The 20,818-nt window shown below is 41.3% G+C and overlaps 1 protein-coding gene across 2 annotated transcripts in view; it reads right to left on the reverse strand.

Annotated features, from left to right (window-relative positions):
• PGBD5 (piggyBac transposable element derived 5) overlaps positions 1–8,190 on the reverse strand; it is a 64,125-nt gene extending 55,935 nt beyond the window's left edge. For both annotated transcript variants that reach the window (XM_026073419.1, XM_026073418.1), the window contains exon 1: positions 8,109–8,190. In XM_026073419.1, the coding sequence (XP_025929204.1) occupies positions 8,109–8,124 (16 nt within the window). In that variant the 5' untranslated portion in view covers positions 8,125–8,190. The remainder of the gene's footprint in view (positions 1–8,108) is intronic.
• Between the last annotated feature and the right edge of the window lie 12,628 nt (positions 8,191–20,818).

The following is a 20,818-nucleotide window of genomic DNA, read 5'->3' on the forward strand; positions in this document are numbered from 1 at the left end:
CATTTTCCTTTAAAACATTGCCCAAACACTTAGAAGTCTATAGAATACAGTCTTCATGCTAGGGTTCAGAACAGATCTTTGGATTACTATCCCAAACCTAAATCCTCCAGAATTTGGAAAAATCTCAGTCTGGAACAAAAGCCTGTGACTGATTTGAGGCAGCAGCCAGAGCCAGTGGCATGCTAAGGTAATGCTTTAATTACACAGGAATAAGGAAGTTTGAGCATATGTTTCTGCTATGTAAGCCCTGGCCCCATATTCTGTCCTTCATGCTGTTGCACATTTACAGACCGATTTTCTTGAAGGAGAAAACTATAAGCTTCTGTTCTCACAAAAGGCTGGTTCGTGATTTCATGAGAAGCTGAGAAGAACTGTATTTACTTAGCAACAAGTAATTGGAACAGTTTCCATTTAAAAAGGGCTGTGAAACCTGACTGCTGCTCAGACAAGACCAGTGCTTCCCTTCTGAACCACCTGCCACCAAGCCAAAGCAAATATTTTCTGAGTTAAGGAACTGGGAGTCAGCCTCCCTGAATGCTTTACTCTGCTACTGATACTGCTGTGCTGTCAGAGGCTAATCATATCATCTGTGCTTCTGGATTATCCATATCTCAGGCTGGCAATGGGATTTATGTCTTGTTTTTCTTCTTTCCATCTCCACATTCCCAGCCTTTCACTTCTGCTTCCTGTTAAGTGATCCTCACCTTCCCCAGATGCCGTTTTCTTGGCTGCCTCCTCCTCCTTTTCCCTATGCTTCTCATTTTAGAGATGCTGCCATGCCTCAAGAAGTTCCCGTTCACTTGATATTTTACTTACATGATGAGATGAGGTGAGGCTTATGTGAATATGAATTCTTATAAGTGCAGCTGCTGTTTCTAAGGTTATGTGTTTCAAGACAAGGATTAGCTGTCACCTATAACAGGTGGTCAGCTGGATCAGTGGTGGTCAGGCGTGTGTCCAACTGTATCTTGCTCTGTTGTGAATCACTGAGAATAAAGACCTGCACCAGTGTGGCCYGCTTGCAGCAGCTCAAAAAGGAAAATTAGACATACTGACCCCCTCTTGTTCCTCCTCCACTTCTCTCCCTTACTCCCAAGCACTAGCCCAGATGAATTAATGTAGTACTAATGTCTACGGTCATACTTTCATGTATCATTTTTCTATTAATTCCTTTCTGGCAAGGAACACCTAATCAGCAGGTAAGCACAGATCAAACACCGTAACTACCGGTAAAGATCTGCAACTGGCAATTTCTCTCTCCCATTTGGAAGTCAGTGTAATGTTACACAAAAGTGTTGAAAGTTGTATTCCCTGCCTCTTTTCCTACAAGCCACAGGTTTGAGTATACCACCTAGACCCTCTTCAATCATTCTCAATGTAATAAAAGAAGCATTCATAATCTAAAGTGTGCATTCTAATTCTGAGAGCCTGAAAACAAAAGAACACCAAAAGGGTTACCTAGATATTTCTGCAAGTGAATAAAAGGAGAAATGAGTTCGAAGTGTAGTCCATCCATCCTCCCTGCCCCACCAATATCAATTTCATTTCATGGCAGATGCGAAACAAGTGACAGAGCTGCTCTTATGGGTTCTTTCGTTTGTCTTGACCAGTCCCTGTTGACAAGGAAGCACCCAAGATCTGTGTAAAGACTCCACTTTAGTGTCATGTCAGTGTTTATCTATCACAACATGAATTCTCTAGGCACCTCAGAGCTTCTGCTTAAATAACAAACAACTGACGGTTATTTAAGCAAGTCACTGCTCTCACCTGGCAAAAGTCTTCCCTTTATAGCGACTGATACCCAAGTGCCTCTTTACTGCTGCTTTTTCTAGAAAGCCAAAAACTCCCTTTCATGCTCTTGCTGAGGCACTGCCTCAGTCAGTTTACATTTGTCAGAAACCCCAGATGTCAGCTCAGTCTCCTGGAGAGATCAGACTATGTTGCTGCTACTCCAGCAAGGATAACAGAATTGCAACATCCCCTTTGGTGTTAGGATGAATGCTTGCTCATCTACCTTCTTTCACTTTCTGATTTAGTTTTAAATTACTGTTTGAATATGGAATCTTACAGGAAAATGAGTACCTGAAAACTCAGGTTTTGACTGCTAAGTCTCTCCCAGCTCTCGTGGCTCTGTATGCACAAATGGCAAGGCAAATAAAGAAGAAGAATATGTATCTCCACAGGGAGCCTCCTGCTTCCTAAGCCTTGAGGACTTAACTGCTAAAGTTGTTTTTATATTATAGACGGATATTTGCTTCTTTGTATAGCCCTTCTGCTTCCTCAGCTGCTTGTTGCTGTGTTCACAAAGGTCTCCCATTAAATAAAGAATGAAAGAGAATTTTTTCTTAATGTTGAGCGCCTCATAAAATAAAATTAAGAAAAGTAAAAGAGACCTGCTGTGCCTCATTCAATTCCATCAGCTTCTTCCATCATCTCTGATGTAGCTCCTTTCCTCCTCACTAACTGTGAATTGCACTGAATAGGTAGCATTTTCCCTTCCACATCAAGAATTGATTACATTCTTCCCTTAGGACCAGATTCTACTAGGTCCTAAGTGCTATAAACCCCATTGACATTTTAGTGCAAATAAAAAGCCTGCTGATTATTGGCAAGGCTGGGCCTGGAGTTTTTATAACTTAGTGTCATCAAAACCTCATACCCACTAGGCAAGCTAGAATATTATTTATTTGGAGAGGAGGGAGAAAAGAGAGAGAGAGAGAGAGAGAAGATGGAAGAAGCAGGTAAAAATATTGCTTTTCATCACAACTAAATATGAAGTTGAGGTCTGGTAGTACTCCTGGCAGATAAGAGCCAAGTCATTTTGCAGAAATTCTGTGTCTGGACTGAATTAGTTTGGCAGAACTGGACACAAATGATCACAATCCTGCTTGCCAGGCACTGTCCACTCTACCATATATGAACTTCACAGCAAGATGCTTTCACAGGGCCTAGAGAACTTCAGTGACAGCGTTCAGGTCTAAAGCAGCCTAGCAGATTCAATTCAGCCTCACTTTAGTAGAGAGCTGGGTGCGCACTTGAAGCAGTTCTCTTATTAGCTTCGATTAGGCCTGATCTACTAGTGGGTTTTATATATCAGTGTAACCAGTTTGATTTGAAAAACAGTTATTTCCCTTTGTTCTCCCAGAATATTGATTTTCTTGCAAGAACAGAGGAACAGGCAGTGTCAGCCAGAGGTACTTTTACACTGGTATAATAGCTTCCATGTTAGTCTGGTTTTAGCATGTTGCTATACTATATCATTCAAGCAATACCACATATGTATTTACAGAAACACTTATGATTTAAGCATGTGCTTACATGCTTCTCTGGATCCAAAGCATAATGTATTATATTAAGATCCCTTAACACTCACCTTCAAGTTTTAATTTCATAAATTAAAAAAAATTTCATAAAGTCATAAATCAAAAGGATGTTTAAACAGCCTTGTGTGTTTCTCCAGTGGAAATGAATTTCCAYGGCGCACACTCTTTGTGCAGTCAGCCATTTCAAATTATTAATCCTTCAAGCAAGAGTGAGCCTGCAATATGCATGCTGGTAAGAGAGGAGAGAAATGTCTTTTTACTATAAAAATCCTCTGTTGTCTTTCCTGCAACCTAATTCCCCTCTCTTTAGGGCCTTATGGCTATCACTCAATAGATCCTGATCACTCTTCTCCAACCTTGGCAAGCAAATCATAACCGATGTGTTCTTCTGAGAACATGGGATTTTCCTTTCAGTCACGGGTCTCAATGTTAGCTTCTACCATCTATATCTGATACCAAGCTTATTACTGTTCTAAATATCTAAAAATGYTTATTAAAAGCTAATTAAATGCGATGTTTAGGGAACAATCCAGTTACACAGCTTGCCATTGAATTTCAGGCATGTAGCTAAAGAAACTTAAGCTCCTTGTACAGAGAAGCGAAGAGGAGGTACTTTTGGGGAGACATCAAAAGGGATCTCTACCTTCAAAAAAATGTTTTCCTCTCTCTTATTTAAGTAGCCAACTTCCTCATCTACTACAAGAGAGCAGGTGGAATCATTTCATGTGAGAAGTTGCTTTACATAACCTGTGATTGCTTGCAAGTTCACTTCCCAGAAACACATGCACAGCCGAATTTTGTCCACAACCAGAAAATAGGGCCAAGAGAGATGACAGGAAAAAAACTACAACTTTTGTCCTAGGGATCAGGAAAAGGCAAGTGAATTCTTCTTTTGAGACAAAGGGAGACTTGTGTTTGTCCACACTTAACAAGGCTTTTTACTCCAAAAACACCACACAAGTTGTACTGAAGTGACAGAAGGAAGGCAGGATTCCTTGTTTTCAGCGTAATACATGACAATGCATAAGGCAGGCAACATGAGTATGCGACTTTGTTGTTTTACAGGAAGCTCGAGAGTAGCACTGAAAGCTTTTTACTTCTAAGAAGCTAATAGAGTTGCTTTACAAAGCCAAACTGTTTTTCTTCAGTGATTATTCATTTGGCCTGTGTTTATCTTTGTTGTGTTTTACTTTAACTATCTTGACAGTTTTGATCAATTCATGCTGATTAGCTGGAAACTCAAATACAAGCTTGAGTCTGGAACTGAGTTTGTTCTTCCACATACAGCTATTTTTCCAGCTGCTTTGACAGTGCTGCTAGCAGTGCAGCAGTGTTCACTTTCATATTACACACTTCTGCCTTATCGTTTCTACCATTCTTGCAAGCAACAAAGGCAAAGGCTACACCTACTGAAGAAGTAGGTCTCCATTTCAACGCAGAAGCCAATCTTATAACAAGTTTTCTGGGGTACAGTCTGGGAGTTAAGGACTGATCTCTGCCAACTCTGATCTCCTTTAGGGTCTCTTAGGCTTGAGTCTAGCAGAGACCACTTGAGACAGATGCTCAACTTTAAATTACAGTGATCACATTATTCTAAGGCACTAGTCCAACACTATACTGAAGTGCATGTTTACAAAGCAAGGATAAGCATGTTTCCTATAGCCCAGTGTTACTCCAAAAAAATGATTTAGTGGTAGAAGTACTCTAATGTCAAGTGAGGGAATCAGTAAACAAACCAGGAATTTCCAGTTTGCTGCATGCATATCTTTCTTGAACTTTTTCATCACTTCTGCTTTTAAAAGAATGAGTTGTGAGAAGCAGAGCACACAAAGTCCTTAAAGACACTGTAGAAGAGAAACTTAAAGACACTGCTTAAAAAAGCCCTAACTTTTGGTTTTGAATTTAAAAGCTTGCTTACTTTCTCCTCTCCCTTTTAAATTACAGACAAGACAACCTGGGTAGCTTTCTACACCAGTGCTCAAACAGAAAGCTAAACTTAAAGAAAGAAAGGATAAGCACAGATACATTTTAAGAAGCATTCATACTCCACTGGTATGAGTATACAGGATACAGAACAACGAGCTCAGCTAGTCTCATAAATAAGGAGAGACATACCAATACTGCTTAAAGAAATATAACATTGTTTTCTTCGTAGAAATTATCACTTGTTTTCAGTCACATCCTCCTGCCTCTCAAACTAATGTTTGCAGTATGACAAGCTTTCCAGGGTAGACTGTGCAAGAGAGGCAAGAACCGGACATAGGAGACCCAATCCCTGCCCCCACCAAGGGGAGCGAGGAGAAAGAAGGGAGATTATTTCTTAAAGGCTTGATGCAAAGAATTTGACCTATTACTCAGTGCATTAGCTTCTAAACTTCTACTAGTCTCTGAACATTCATTGGCTAAAGTGACACTTAAGCAGGATAGCAGCAGGATGGCAGCAGGGCACCTACGGGAGTACAGAGGCATTCACACCTCAGTCTCAATTAAATGCTGGCCCAAAACTCTACACAGAGGCAGCTGCCATCTCCAAATTGCAACCCTCATCCAAACAGAAGGTGGTTTAATCATGGCATAACCAGAACACATAGAAAAGCACTGCTCTTGTTAGATCTTAAACTCAAATTTTTAGCGTCACACAACACTCCTTCCAGCTTTTTGATGCTAAATTCAACATTGTGGTAGGTGTGACAGTTGTTCCAGATCTGTGTGTGGGTGATGCGATATGTGAACATTAGCCATAGTGGGTGTGGGTGAGCAGTGTGGTCTAGGGGCACCTGGCCATCACTTTGGTATATAAGAAGTCATGGCCATGATCTTTATGTGACACTATGAAGACAATAACAGGCAGAGCCTGGTTTCACACAGCTTTGTCTTGCAACATCAACTAGCTTTTGTCAGAGAAGATGCTGTTAGAGCCTAATGGCTCTTCTCACTACAAGTTTGCTGTCTAATAAGGACTGAACTCCAGCAGGCCATCTTTCAGTAGGGGCATTTCAAGGGGCTCTCACCCCTTATCACCTGTTTTTGCACAAAGTGGTCAAGAAATCAATACCTGGAAGACCTTTACCTTCTCTCCCAAAAAGATGGAGCTGGGTGCATAGGACAGAGCAGAATTGCAAAAATCCTGGCTTACTAAGACACAAAGTTTGAATAATGAACCCCTGCTCCACAGTACCCGCAATTTTAACAGGAGAAGCAGAGGCATTGTGTCCAGCAGAGCCTAGAACAATAAAGAAAAAGGAAGTTTCATATTGACAAAGAATTTGATGTTAAAATGGTAAGTATTACCAGGATCTATATTCAGATGTAGAAGAAACATTCATTTTTATGACAGCAAAGGATTCTAGGAAGCAAAGTACAATTAGATAAACTAAATGCTGCAGCAGAGTAGAACAGGCTAGGAAAAGGTTATAGTACAGATTAAAAGGATTCAGCAGAAACAGAAAGCTTCAAAGTAAAGTTTTGAACAGCTTTTGTTATACTTGTTTCTTGCTCCTTTTCTGATTAAAGCACTGTGCTGAGCCATTCTCCCTTTAGCTGCCCATTTCAGCTTAAAGAGAAAGAATCCCATCTCCTTTTTATCTTAGGAAGAAAGCTGACATTAGAACAATTGGTGGCCCACTGCTCAATGTCAAGCCACTCCAGGTCAATACTCGGCCCTCTTCTCTCACTTTCAATCAATCTTTCAGCAAAAGACCTGAAGAAAAGGCATGGTTTGTATTTTAACATTTCACTCAACTTCAATATCTGTCCATAAAATGCTATCAAATGTTTCTACTTCAGTATATAATACAAATGACTGCTTTTAGAAAGAAAATAATGCTTATTTAATTCCTTTTCATTGATTCAGAGAGTGATAGCCAACAACTAAAAGTACAGAAAAAAAATTAAAACCTGGTACAATCTAGACAACAGCAGTAATAGTGTCAAGTCCATTTCATATTCCTGGAATAATTTCATATTCAGTGCCTGCTTTACAGTACCATGTCAAAAATATCCGTAACTGAATATTTTAGACCCACCATCTGTCCGAGAAAGCAAGTATGTTTCAAACTTGCAGATACAGAGCTCAAATGGGTTTGCATTTACCCCAGTCTGGTGGGACTGTAAAATTAGGTAGAATTAGCTTCTGGCTATATTCCTGCCCTTCCTAACTGAAAGCAGCTGTGCCTTGTACAGAAAGCCAAGGGAAAGAAAGAAAAAGAGCAAGGCCAGTGCAATTTTCAGGTACACAAAGATTTGGAATAACCTAGATGTGATCCAGCTGTCAAGCAAGGATTTTTGCCTCAGTTTTCAATACAACTAATGAGGTTCATAGTATAACAAATTTAACAAATGTGAGGACGGGACACTGGAAGCCATAATAGCTGTGGCAGAGGAAAAAAACACAGATGGTCCAAATCTTCTTGTTTAATGCATACTTTTGTTCCCAATTCTCAAATACTAGAGGTCCCATAACAAGAACTTAAGTGAATCTGAGTTCAAGGGTTCAAGGTAACACCCTAAAATGAGAAACCAGTACATCTGTAACTAATATTTTCAAAGAAATAAGAAAAGAAATTTCAAAGAAATTTCAAAGAAAAAAGAAATAGGAAGAAGAAAACTGGCATCTCTAGGCTCATTTCTCTGATCTTAATACTCCTCAAATACTGAACAGATTTTGTAGGAAAGACGAATCAAAGACATTGAGACAAATGCAGAGTGGGATGAATTACACATTGTATCAAAGACAGGTCACCTTAGATACTTAACTACTAAAAATGATTCTAAGATATTACTTACAGCTAGTTGACTTCATCTATTTTGATTATAGCCAGGCACTTGCTAAGTGGCAGTGACGGAGATTAGTAAAAGTATTATCTCCTCTTTACCCAGATCCTTGATTGCGAGAGTTGTCTGGATGAAGGTACATGACTTCTGGYAAGAGACTGATCCCGTTTTTTTCCTAGAACATGGAGTGCAAGAAGTGAGTATATGCCTAAGATACTAGTGGGCAATGCAGAGCTGAGGACCAAATCATCCTACTAGAAGTAGCCAGCTTTGTTGGCCAAAATAAGTTTAGAGAGGAGTACATGCAATAGAAAAAGGTGTGAAGTCATGTACTTAGAGACCAATAATAAGAGTTCTTCCTATAATTAGGAGCCGAAATCAGAGATGGTATCTTAAAAGCCAGCTGGGCATGATTTTTCAGCAACATAGAACAGTGGCTTTCTAGGTAGCATTAGGCAGGCTTTTAGTAGAGATAGTGGCATATTAGTACCTTTGAACAAGTAACCGTAAGACCTCACTTGAAATTCTGTGCAGTTTGTCACCAAAAAGCTGATCCTAAGCTGAGAAAGATGGAGTACTGCTACTAGAATAAGTAGGGGTATAGTCTTGCAAGGGAAAACTGTAAAAAAACCTCCTGTTCCTTTCTCATCTTTAGCCTAGGAAAGAAAAAGAAACCAATCTCTTTTAAATATATTTGAGGTAAGTATCAGGAAGAGAGAAAAATTAAGCACTGATATTACAAGATGAAACAATTCTGCAATGCTCACGAAGTGAAGAAACATCCTTCTGATATCTAGTCCATGAACTGTAGAAGTGTGGAGTAGACATTTGGTGGTCCTTCCTTGCCMAGACATCTGTTACATCGTCACCAGTTACTGCACACGACTGGACTATGACTTGGATGGGCCTGTTCCAGTCCTGTGCCTGTCTTCCTCCAAACATCCATCCTGGTGGCCTACCAGGGTTTCTGTTGGCATTCAGCTGCAAGAAGGCCCTCCATAGCTTATGAGAGCCACTATATCCTTCCTGGGGAGGGAGGCAGGGACAGTGCTAGGCACCACTGGAGTTCTACATAATTAGGTGCCTAAGTGACTCCAAAGTGCATTACTGCTAGCCTCATAAGTATTCAGGTGGTGCTGCATCAGGCATCCCTGACACCACAAGTCAAGCTTTTAATCCAACATCAGTATGATTTTCTTTTGCCATTTTCTCTTGAAAGTTTGAGGTACTTCAGTCACCTTTTGAAGTGTTTTTTCTGCAACTCAGAGTTATTTTAGCTTTCAGACTGAACACACAGAAGGAGCCTCAGAATTAGTCACTTGAGTAGAGATACAAGATTCATGGACACCCCACTCATTACCATGGGATGCGAGTGATAACAATACTCTGAGTAATGTTCAAGCATGCCTGGCCCACTATATATGGGAGGGGGAATGGGGGAGTTTGAAATTAATAGATCAGAAAGCCTTCTGCAAGCACACAGCTCTTTCCCACAACCCATACAGCTTCCTCTCTGCTACTGAAGCAGAGGCAGGAAATGCAAGTGGCAAGTCTTTTGCCTAGCACTTCAGCACACAACTTGCTACTAAGATGCTTTCCCACCATTTGCATTTATCTTAACCAATTTAAAACAGAGGAAGAGAGTGCTGGAAAGCATCTCAGGAGGTCATTTAATCCAGACCTCTACCCCAGATCAACATATATACTAGCTGTGACTTTCTTATGACAGGTTAGTGCAGCTTTTTCTTAGGTCTCCAGTGACAAACCTCATGTCTTCTACAGCACTGCACTGTGTTTTAAAGTTTCTATCACGTTTGATTTAATTCTCCATTAATTCAATTTAAGCCTGTTATTCCTTGTATTCAGTTTCCATGGCATATAAAGCAGATTATTCCCTCTTCTACAATAGCCTTTACTTATTTGTAAGACCACATTTCAGTATTCTCCTTTTAAGCGAAATGGCCCAGTTGGTAGATTTTTCTCCTTCTTAGTCATATTCTCTTGACACTTGCTTATTTGCTTCTCTGTAATTGGTCCACGTCTGCATTGGTGACCCAGACTACCTCTCCCAAATGGCAAGTCCGTCCCATCACAAGTCTTGTACATTCCTCTGGTTATATATCTGAGGAGGCCGTTAGCCTTTTTCACAACAATATGGCAGTGAGTGACATTGATCTTTTGTTCAACTTCAACCTCCCTTTCCTTTCTACTTCCTCTTCCCCTCCATTTTGCATTTGTGCTGTTAATTATTGCTGTCTTCAAGCTAAGCATTTCTCTCTTGAACTGTACCCCTTTTCTCCCATAGGCTATTTCAGTCTGTCAACAGCCTTCTGAACTCTAAGCCTGTCCTCCAGTACACATGCAGTCTCTCCCAACTTCATGTTATCTAAAAGTTTAATAAACAAATTTGGTAAGTCAGCCTCCATCCGGAAAGGCAGCTTTGAATCTCATTAAAGAAAAAAGTAAAAAGTCTTTCCATCAGAACATTTAGGCTTTTATATGATCTTCATACAACACACTTTTGGAGATACCTGGCCAGACCTTATCAAATTCAGATAGATATAGAAACAGCAGTTGCAGTAATGACAACTTTAGTGAGACCACCACGCAGACTAGAGTGTATCATCTGTTCAATCACATGTTTCTGCTTCTGCCTGCTCCCATCCCCCATATATTTTAATCTCTGCAAAAAGCTATTTGTTGCAACAGATACAGCAAAACGCAAAGCACAGTGCTAAGCTCAGAACCAATAATGCTGAGGCCGTTCCTGCCTCGAGAAGTTACCTCCTTGCTTCCTATAATGAATCTGAGCTAAGTCTGTAGGGGAGCACACAATGACAGTGGTGAGTTTCATCAAGGCTTAGATAGCTCTAACTATGCACAGCTGCTCCAGGCACCAGGACCACTACAAGCTGATATCTTGTTTCATGCACCAGAAATAAATAGCAAAGGTAATTTCAGCCATGAGGAACTTGCAGAGCACCTACAAACAGAAAGTTAGTAAGTGTACAGGAAGACAGAGCTATCCCCCAATAACTCAATTATAGCAGCAGGCCTCTCCATGAACGACAGGAGGTCTAGTACTCAGAGCTAGAGTCCTATACACAGGAGAAGTAGAGAACCCAGACAGTAGTTCATGGAAGAGCTGCCCAGATGAGCAGTACCAAATTCCTTTTTACCACCTCTTGTATGGAAGAGACATTACAAAAGGGAGTAGCATCACTTTTGCAAAAGCACTGGTTTCAGTGGACACTACCAACCCTCACTGTCCCTGCCTCCCCCTCCCTGCCCCAGTCCTCTCCCACTCACGCAGGCCCCGGGCCATCAGTCCCTGCCCCTGCCCAGCCACAGGTACCCCGACCCACTGGCACCCACCCAGCCCATCCCCATGGCAGTGCCTGACCCCCACCCTGGGGCTGGGGCTGCCCCCACTGCCCTGCTCTCTCAGGGCAGGGGGATGGGCCCTGGCAGCCAGGCCTGGCCCTGCCCTGCCAAGAGCCCCTGCTGGTAGTGGCCCCAGAGGGCCACCAGCCCTCGCTGCGCCCTGACAGTACGGTAGTAGATGGAGGAAGTCTTTCTCTGGAGGAAAAAGAACTTTCTTTTCTTTCCTTATTTATCAAGTACAACCCGGTCAGGTGGAAAGAGCAGGATGTAGTTTACTCCAGAGCCCATCACTATTTTCCCAAAGAGGGAAGATTAGTGAGATGCTTAAAGCATCCTCCTTCCTCCTTTACCCTTAAAAGGAGAAATCAAGAAGCTATTTGCAGCAATATTAGCACCATGAAAGTAGCTACAAATCATTCCAAGGCTCTCCAAGTCTTAGTGCTTAATTTTTAACCTCAAAGCCAATGAAAAGAGGAAACTAATGCAGATCCCACAAGTATAAGCCTTCAAACATTGCATTTTATTTCATCTAAAACTAACCAATAAGTATTCAATAAGACACATTTATAAGTAGGAAATAACTAGGATGCCAAAGAAATGGAGAAGTAGTCTTCAGTTTAAGAAGTCTTCTCATTTAGTGAACCTGTCCAGTAATACAGTCCAGCAAACTAGAAGCCCTTTGAAATATTAAATAAGGACTTATAACCATAATGCAACATATCCAGCACAACAGATCTAAGAGCATTTCACACTCTCCAAGATCAGCTTGGGAATCTCTTGACCCAGTACCAAGATGGTTCAGTTCTGCCAGGCCATGGTAACAAGCGAGGGTTTGAGAAACAGCACCCTCCCCTCTGGGGGAAACTTGCCACCTCTTGCCTTGCAGTGCTGTTGAACTGTTCTGCCTGTAGCAGGGCAGAAGGAAGTCACCCTAGACCCTCACCCCAAATGCCATAAGCCATTTGCATAACTGCATACATGCAAGAGTTTCAATATACATAGCTTCTTCAAAGCAGTGTTTCAGGGCACGAACTGACAAGACTTACTGTTGCCCAAGCCCTAAATTAACAGGGTGCATCCTACAAGCAAACAGCACCACGACATTGGTGGGAATAGTCACAGGCCCACAGCTGCACGCAGATCCCAGACTGCACACCTACAAGAGCTACCCACCAGGAAACTGGTCAGCATCTACATTAGAAAAAAAACAAAAGCAGAGATGACTACATGCACTGAATAGTCATCCAACTTTACACAACAGTGAATTTCATAAGCAACTTAAAGATACTCTCTTTTTGCTCCAATTTAATCTATTTCATACACACCCACCTCTCTGCCACATGTAATCAGAAATGAATCACTATTATAACAGCAGCTGCTTTTAGTCTTTTTTCTGCTTTTGCTTCACTAGAAACAACACTTCCATTTGCGCCCACTGATGTTGCATCTCTTATGCCGGTCCAGTAATCCTTCTGTTCAGTGTACACTACTTTTCCCCCCAAACACATGCAAGGACATATACAATGTTCTTCACTTCAATGTCCCCTGTGTCTTCCTCTCTGACATAATTTTTCCACCCTTACAGTGTGCCTCAGTGACTACACTTCAGTTTGAATGGGCAAGTCATACATATGAACTAGGAAGTTTATCCATTCAGCTCTTTAGACTGCATATACAGCAGGAGAGGAAATATTCACTTCTCCTGTCTAGGAATAGCTTTTGTAGCCAATTTGCTGTGGAAGCATGGAGAATTGGGAAAGAATTGTGCAAGCATTTCAGGTTGAGAGGAAGTTGTTTAAGCATGAAGAATGTCTGTTCTTTGTCTGAAATATTCTTTCCACAAAAAAGACAGATCAAAATATGCTCCCAATCCTGCCAGTTCTGGAAACTCATCTTCTGCTCCTTCCAATTCTCAAATTTTCTTCTTTGTTTCCTGCAGAATAGCTTCTGCAGGCAACGCATAGGTCAGGAGTTGCCAAGAGCCTGAGCAACCTCATTGCTGCTCTCATGCTGTTTCTTCCCATTCCAACCGCAACTGCGCAGCTACAGCTTTTTATTGCTGCTGAATAGAAGTTACTTGTGTTTGTTCTTTATCTTTCTTGATGGCAAATACAGTTTGTCAGTACAAGTCACGTTAAGTCCTATGCTGTCTGAGAAGGCAAAATGGAAAGCATGTTTTCTATCATTTGCCATTAATACCAGTCTTCTTCAAAGGCAAAAAATCAGGATATAATACAAAGGTATCTATTAGCTCTACAGAGACAAAAAAGCTAAGGAGCCTTCCAAGCCTATTTCCCTGCAGTCCTTCACCCTGGGAGCTCTGGCTTCATTTTTAAGAGACCCACTGCTATGTGTCCTGTCAYTTTCAGATGGATCCAGCGACTAACTAACATCCTCTTTTTTAAGGAATATCGAGCAGGAACTTGAATAAGCTCCTAGAAAGAATACCTTAGCACAAGGAAGTGAGATGTCAAATGCCTATATTTATTCTCATGCATTTGTCTTAGCCACATATTCCTTTGGAGCCCACCCATTTCTATTTTCTAACATGCCAAATTTTGGCAGTACTGGAAATAAAGAGGTAAACAAAGAGGAAAAAAAGCATTCCCTAAGCACAGTATTTACTGATTCCTTCTATTAGCTATAGATCTTAATAATATTTTAGGGATTATATTCCACTGATCTCTACATAAAATGTGCAGCTGTATCCACGGTTATGTCCCCTTTATGAAGCACCTCATATTTCCAAACTGCTAAATCCATCTGCTCCAAATTTTTGGAAGAAGTTTGAGCATGGGAGGAAAACAAAACAAAAGACCTGCATAAATAAGTACACCCAAGAGAAGCTTCCAGCTTCTTTTAAGTCTATGGCATACATGAAGGCTTCTTGTGAGCTTGCAGTCTATACAAAATCAGCAATTCAACTGAGCTATTAACATACTCATTAGACTCAGTCAAGAGGCTRATTTCCTCTCCAGGTTGATTTGCAGGTACACTGACAAGGAAACTGTTTGCTCTGCTGTTTCTGTGAAGTWGACAAAGGGAGGTGAGTGGCTGTAGGAACTAATGTACTACTTTGAAATGACCCCATCAATAGCAGCAAGAAGGAAAGAGTCATTTGATACCATAACATAGCTAGGAGTAAATAGGCTTTTTCTCTGTAAAAGGCTAGAGAGAGTCTATGGAGAAGACCTTAATCTGCAGTGCTTTGACTTTCATGTCTCAAGTACTGAATCAACAATAGTTGTCTTCATATGAGCAGAGAAAAAATAGGTTTTTCTCTGAAGTTTATCACAATTTTACCTTGTTCACCACATGCAGAGCTATGGGCAAGAGAAGAAAGGGAAGACAGGCAGTTAAGTTGCACTAAAATTTAAGATCAACAAGGCTGTCATACACTTGCATCACTTTGGTGATGACAGATGAAGAAAGATGTGCTTTAATCCCAGGAAAACCATCTGAAAAGCACATTTAGATTTCATAAGACCTAGGAGATATTAAGCCTTTGCATAATTCACTTATTTAGCAAAACATCAAATCCTTTAAGTCATCCTATAAAAGGATCTGCAAAGTGGTAGTATGGATCGTTGTTATGTATTTAACATAATAAGAGCATCACAACACATCTAGGTAGATATAAATAATTTCTCTTACTTAGAATGCAAAAACAGCTTATACAGATATGACATTTTGCCCATGGTTACACAAGTCAAAAGAAGCCAATTTCTCTGATGAGAGAAGTAAGCGAGAACAAGTCACATCAGAGGCACCCTATCCACTTACAATTAGAGAATTTGGCCCAGATATTTCTAAAGAACAATCTGGCATATGCAACTAAGTAGCGTTCCTACGTTTTCTTCCAGCTCCAGAATCTCTTAAGTATTGACCTCAATCAAATAGGCCTCTACTGCCTTCAGGTTCAGTTCAGGATTTGAACCAAGATCAACACCATTATTAGATGGTGGCACGTATATGGCCCTCTTTTATGGCCCAGTCTGAACCAAGAGCTCTTTCTCCAGTCTACCTGCTACTGGAATCTGCCTTCCCATCTGCCTTTCCACACAAGCCCTCTACTCTTGGGAAGAGTATGTATATGTGTATTGTATCTCCTTCAACTCCCTGCTCCGTTAAGATTATAGCCATTCAAATCATGGATGAAAGCCTTTTCCCCCYTATCTACATCTCTTGCCCCTCCTTTGATTATTTAACTGTAACTTAATTATTTAACCCTGCTAAAACAATTTAGAACATAGGTCAGATGAACAACTCCATACTATGGCAATATATATGGTATTGTATGAATCACTAGAGACTAACCTGAAGGAACAAAATTCATTTCCCTTATTTAGCGCTCATGCAATAGTAACACTGAAAGAATCCAAACGAGAGTGAAGTCTTACTAAGTGCCATGCAAACAGGCTCTTGTGACTAAACATACCAAAAACATTTTTTAGCGTGAGGGTGGTCAAACACTGGAACGTTGCCCAGAGAGGTTGTGGAGTCTCCATATTTGGAGATATTCAAAACCTGACTGGACACAGTCCTGAGCAGCCTGCTCTAGTTGACCCTACTTTGAGCAGGGGAGTTGGACTAGATGATCCTCAGAGGTTCCTTCCAACCCCAACCACTCTGTGTGATCTTCATCCCCTGAACTGAAGGCCAACTCGCTGTGCACTTCCCCCATGCACCTCTTCTCACTAGCTAATCCACATTCAAGCAAACTTTTAATCCAGGTTTTAAAGGCTTTTTATTTGAGCTTTAAAGGCTTAAGTTCCAAGTTTCAAATCACAGACTCGGACTGCCTCTCTGAAACACACTTCAAAAGTGTTGCTACTGTTGCTCAGGATATTTTAAACCAGCAGATGGGCCTGGTCCAATGTCACATCCCTTGCTATTAGGTAGAGCTGCTGCAATGTAAGTGTGTAAGATAGAGAAGCCTATGAAACAGACCTTTAGTCTAAACTACTGGGGGAAAAAAAAAAAAAAAGCTACTGACAAACCAAATATTAGAGACCATTTTATGCAGAAGCAAGTTGCGGATGCAGCTATATCTGACTGGCTCCCAGAAGATGTAGGCAGTTCACTGCATCAATTTAAAGCTGCACCTTGCTTCCCTGATAGCAGCTGGAACATGCTATCATCCTATATGCAGGCTCAATTCACCTCTCTCAGATAATGTACTCTCTTTGTACGGAAGATCATGTCTCATTGGCCAGCCATGACATAATAAGTGATTGTTTCCCATAATCTGGTCTTTTTGGAAGAGTATTCTCATAAAAAGTAGATTTAAAAATGACTTTAAATATTCATTTAAACCTCTTCAAGGTGACAAGGAGAGCTTGATTGCTAGACATGGTCTATGCAACTTCTCCCTGAGAGCATGCTGTTCTACTGGTATGCATTCTCCAAAGATGGTAACTTACAGTGCATTCCRTGTTTGACAAAAATACTCTGGAAGTCTGTACAAAGCTAGTTATGGTCTCTAAATGAAGCTGCTGCACACTTTCAGCAAGAAACACTCTTAACATTTTATCCTTGGGTTTAGGCCTAAGAACAGAGTTGTGAGGACATGGAAAATGAAGAAAACAGTAGCACTGATTGGCTGTAACTTTGAGGACTACAGCAGTAATTTTTGCTCAGACTTTCCTGCTGTTGCTGCCACCCTACAACATTATCCCTAAGAACAGGAGTGCTTTTACATCTGGAGCSCAAGGTTTGGGTCGTTCAACTATATGGATGCAGGCAGCATTAGACTCTAGGAAATTAATAACAGCTACCCCAATTCAGGAAGAACAAGTTGCAGCAATACCAGGATATTTTCAGACCCTTTTAAGATCCTCCACAAAGACAGACAAGAACCAATAGGATCTCTGGGTACTATAGATTGTTTGCTGGACAGATTACTGAACTAATAAGGGAAGGCACCCAGAGCCATCCAACTCTTTAAGAAAGTAAGAACACACCAAATAAGAGAAGTCTGAGGCAGGAGCAACTAGAATTCAAGGATGTGTGTGGATTAGTGGCACTTAACTAGCCTGTCACTAAAGCAGTAATAGTTGCTTTCTTTCCATTTCAATTATGCTTTCCCTGTTCCAGCAGGGCTCTGTTCTCTTGTTCTTTCTCCACTTCCACAATTAGCCCTGTCCTCCCCTCAGAGGAAGGGAAGCCCAGTAAGCCCCAGCTACCCCTCCTTCCAAAAATAAAAGCACTGTTTGGGTGGAGGTCGGAGTACCTTTCCCAGAAGCCTAAAAATCAGTTCTGCTTCCCCTTCACAGTGAGGTTTGGGGAGAATGGGAAGTGGAGGAAGCGAGATGCCAGAAACACACCTGGATCCRATATTTGACCAGGAATATCATCATCCTTTTAAACACACATGCTGACCTTCTGAAAGACCTGCATTAGCCAGGCACTCTTTGTGAAAGGGAAGGGATTTGGGGACCCTGCCTCCAAGCTCTCCCATCCACTACTCAAATGCCAGCACATCAGAACTCACATTACAGCTTTGATACTTGTGACAGGCACATGAGTGCCATTGTTTCTTTGACCTGTATTAGTCAGAGCCACATCCTGCCACTAGTTAGATCAGTCTAAAAAGCAGGACATCACAAAGTGTGCTTTATTTTTCTCAGCAACTAAAGATAACAGTTTTGCAGAACAGCTTAACTGGAAATAACACCAAGAGCCAGCAACCCTTTTGTTCTAACCTTTGTGTTATTTCTAACACCTATTTTGGACTCCCACAAAGGAAGTCGGCTAAAATTATTCATTTCCTCCCCTCCCCCAGGGGACTAAGCACCCACTTTTTTTTTCCCCCCTTAAGTGGAACATTAACTGAAGATGCCTGAAAAGGGGGAGGGTATAAAGGAAAAGACAGCGATACAAACAGCATATATTTAAGTGTTGAGTAATGATGCCATCTAGTCACTTCTCTCCCCACATGAAAATCAATCCAGACCTTTCCCAGTTTGTCAAAGCCTGCCACATGGGGCTAGGCAGGCATCATCACAAACACAAGTAGAGACTGAATACGGACTGAAGCCATACCGAACCACCTACAGTCCTGCAGTCCCCAGCACATTTGGGCCTCTAGCGTATTTGTAAGATGAAATATCTGTTAGCCTGCCTGTGCTCAGGACTAACTCTAAGGACAGATACTATGCTTTGTTAAGACACCAGTTCAATTTCAAGGGTGAGAAGGGAAGGACAGCATTAAGTAATTTACTCAAAAAAACAAAACAAAACAAAACTGCAAATTATAATATTTTCTACTTCCAACATAGTTCAAGTGATTCTTCAGTTTTTCTTGAACTAAAGCTCACTTTCACTAAGTAACTTAAACCTTTTTTTTACGATCTTCACCTCCCCTCCCAGAAAGGGGCAGTCTCCCAAAGTGAACAGTTTGACACTAGGTTTCATCCCAGTCTGATTCAAGGATTTATTTCTCAGCATTGATACAGCTGAAGTCTCATAAGACTTCAGTCCAGGAGGACATTTGTCTTCTAACATCAGATGTCAGGTATTTACTACTAAGAACAGTGAATTAGATCTTGATATTTGAAATTTCACCCAAAAGGCAGTTCTCAGAAGCTTTGGTGCTAACCTAAGATAAGTTTTATCTCAGTCTAATGAAAAACTCTTCCTCTTAAGCTTGGAATCTGGACAGAAAGGATTCCTTCATCCAACACATTTTAACTGAGAATATGATTTTGTTAGTGCTCTGTGCTTGACCCTGCATTTCTTGCTTGTATTTTTCATTACATTTGTCTTTTAGCGACTGAAAGATACGCTGTCTTTACAACAGACAGCTGTCTTCATCTCAGCCAAGACCTTTTGCTCAGTGAGTATGGATCCAAACTCTTGGGTCAGAACAGTGTCCAAGGAAGTGACAATGGTGCAAGTACAATTATGCTTAGCACGACTCTAATTGTAGTACAGGCATGGCCTAAAATTAGTTGTCTACAGACCAGAATACAAACTAGAATTAGAGCAGCTTAAGTTATACAGTGCAATAGTTTCCATAATTTGTAATTTGAGTAGTGAGAAGTCCATGTTTCACACATATCAAAGCACTGCACCAACTGAACTCTTGCCAAACCAAATCACCATGCTATGAACAGCATGCAGTGTCTATCATCATCATTATGATAAAGAGAATGAAAGGGCAGCAGCAACCTCTACTCCATCTATTACTAGGAGGAAGTATTCAAAGCAATATCCACACGCCTTTCTCCAGAGACTTCTGCATCTATTTCTGATAATCATATATCAGACTCCTTTACTTTGAACAAAATCTGAATTCCAGAGTTAATAGGTCAAGTTAATTTTCTTTTTCAAATCATCAGTAAAACAGTAATCCCAGTTCTATTTATGTTAAAATGTATATTACTACAGAGTAATGATATGAAGATACAAGCCAGAAAGAGCAGCAAAATTAAATGATAATTGATGCTGGAACAGCATCACACCATGAAGCCTATGGTCCAGAATCTGATCTCAGATATGCTTATGAATGACAAGCACCAAGAGAGCTTATAGAGTTCTTTAAAGAGTCACATGAGCTTTTTTTTTGCGACATGATTTTTATATATTACCTTGTCTTGACGTTTCTGGAGTTAGAGGAGAATGGCAGCTTTTGTTAGCACATCTGTGAGGAGCATTACAGAACTTTCTTTGGGCTCCAATGCCAGCTCCACCTTGCTCCCCCTGCCATCCCAATTTGCTTCCTCAAATAGGTTTCTACCTGCTCCATAGCACAAACTTCAGCATACCACACCAAGTTCTGCATTTATTTTTTATGGCAAAATGAAGGAATTAAACACTACAGAAGTCAGTGAAGTATGACAAGCAACCTCAAGACGGGCAAGCTGTCAGCGCAGTTGAGGATGGCAACATTTAATACCTCCTGCTCAGAGATGCAAATGTTTTATTTTACATCTCAGCTATTCATAACCTGTGATCTTTTTCTGCAAAGCCTTTCTGCTGTGCCGTCAGTTGTTCAAATATGTTGACTGATACGTTATAACGGCTCCCTGTGAAAACTGGTGGAACAACCTGCCATACGAGTCAGTCCAGGAGGATCTCACGCTGTGCACTGTCACGTCGGTTCTCCGCTCAGTATTTACTTTGGCCAAGGCCCGTGCAAGAAGGGCAGGCATAAGGCTAACCCCGGGAGCCCTCGTGCCCGCGCCAGGCAGGGCACCCAAACCACCCAGCGCCGGGGGCATCCCCACAGCGGAAAGGGGTCACGATCCAGAGCGCGGCCAGACGCCGGGGCTGGGCAAACGCCCTGCTGCCCTTCGCGGCGGCGGGACAGCGGTGCCGTGACCGAGGCCCGCGGC

The sequence above is a fragment of the Apteryx rowi genome, unplaced genomic scaffold, assembly GCF_003343035.1.
Source record: "Apteryx rowi isolate R43461 unplaced genomic scaffold, aptRow1 scaffold_368, whole genome shotgun sequence".
Taxonomy (NCBI): Eukaryota; Metazoa; Chordata; class Aves; order Apterygiformes; family Apterygidae; genus Apteryx; species Apteryx rowi.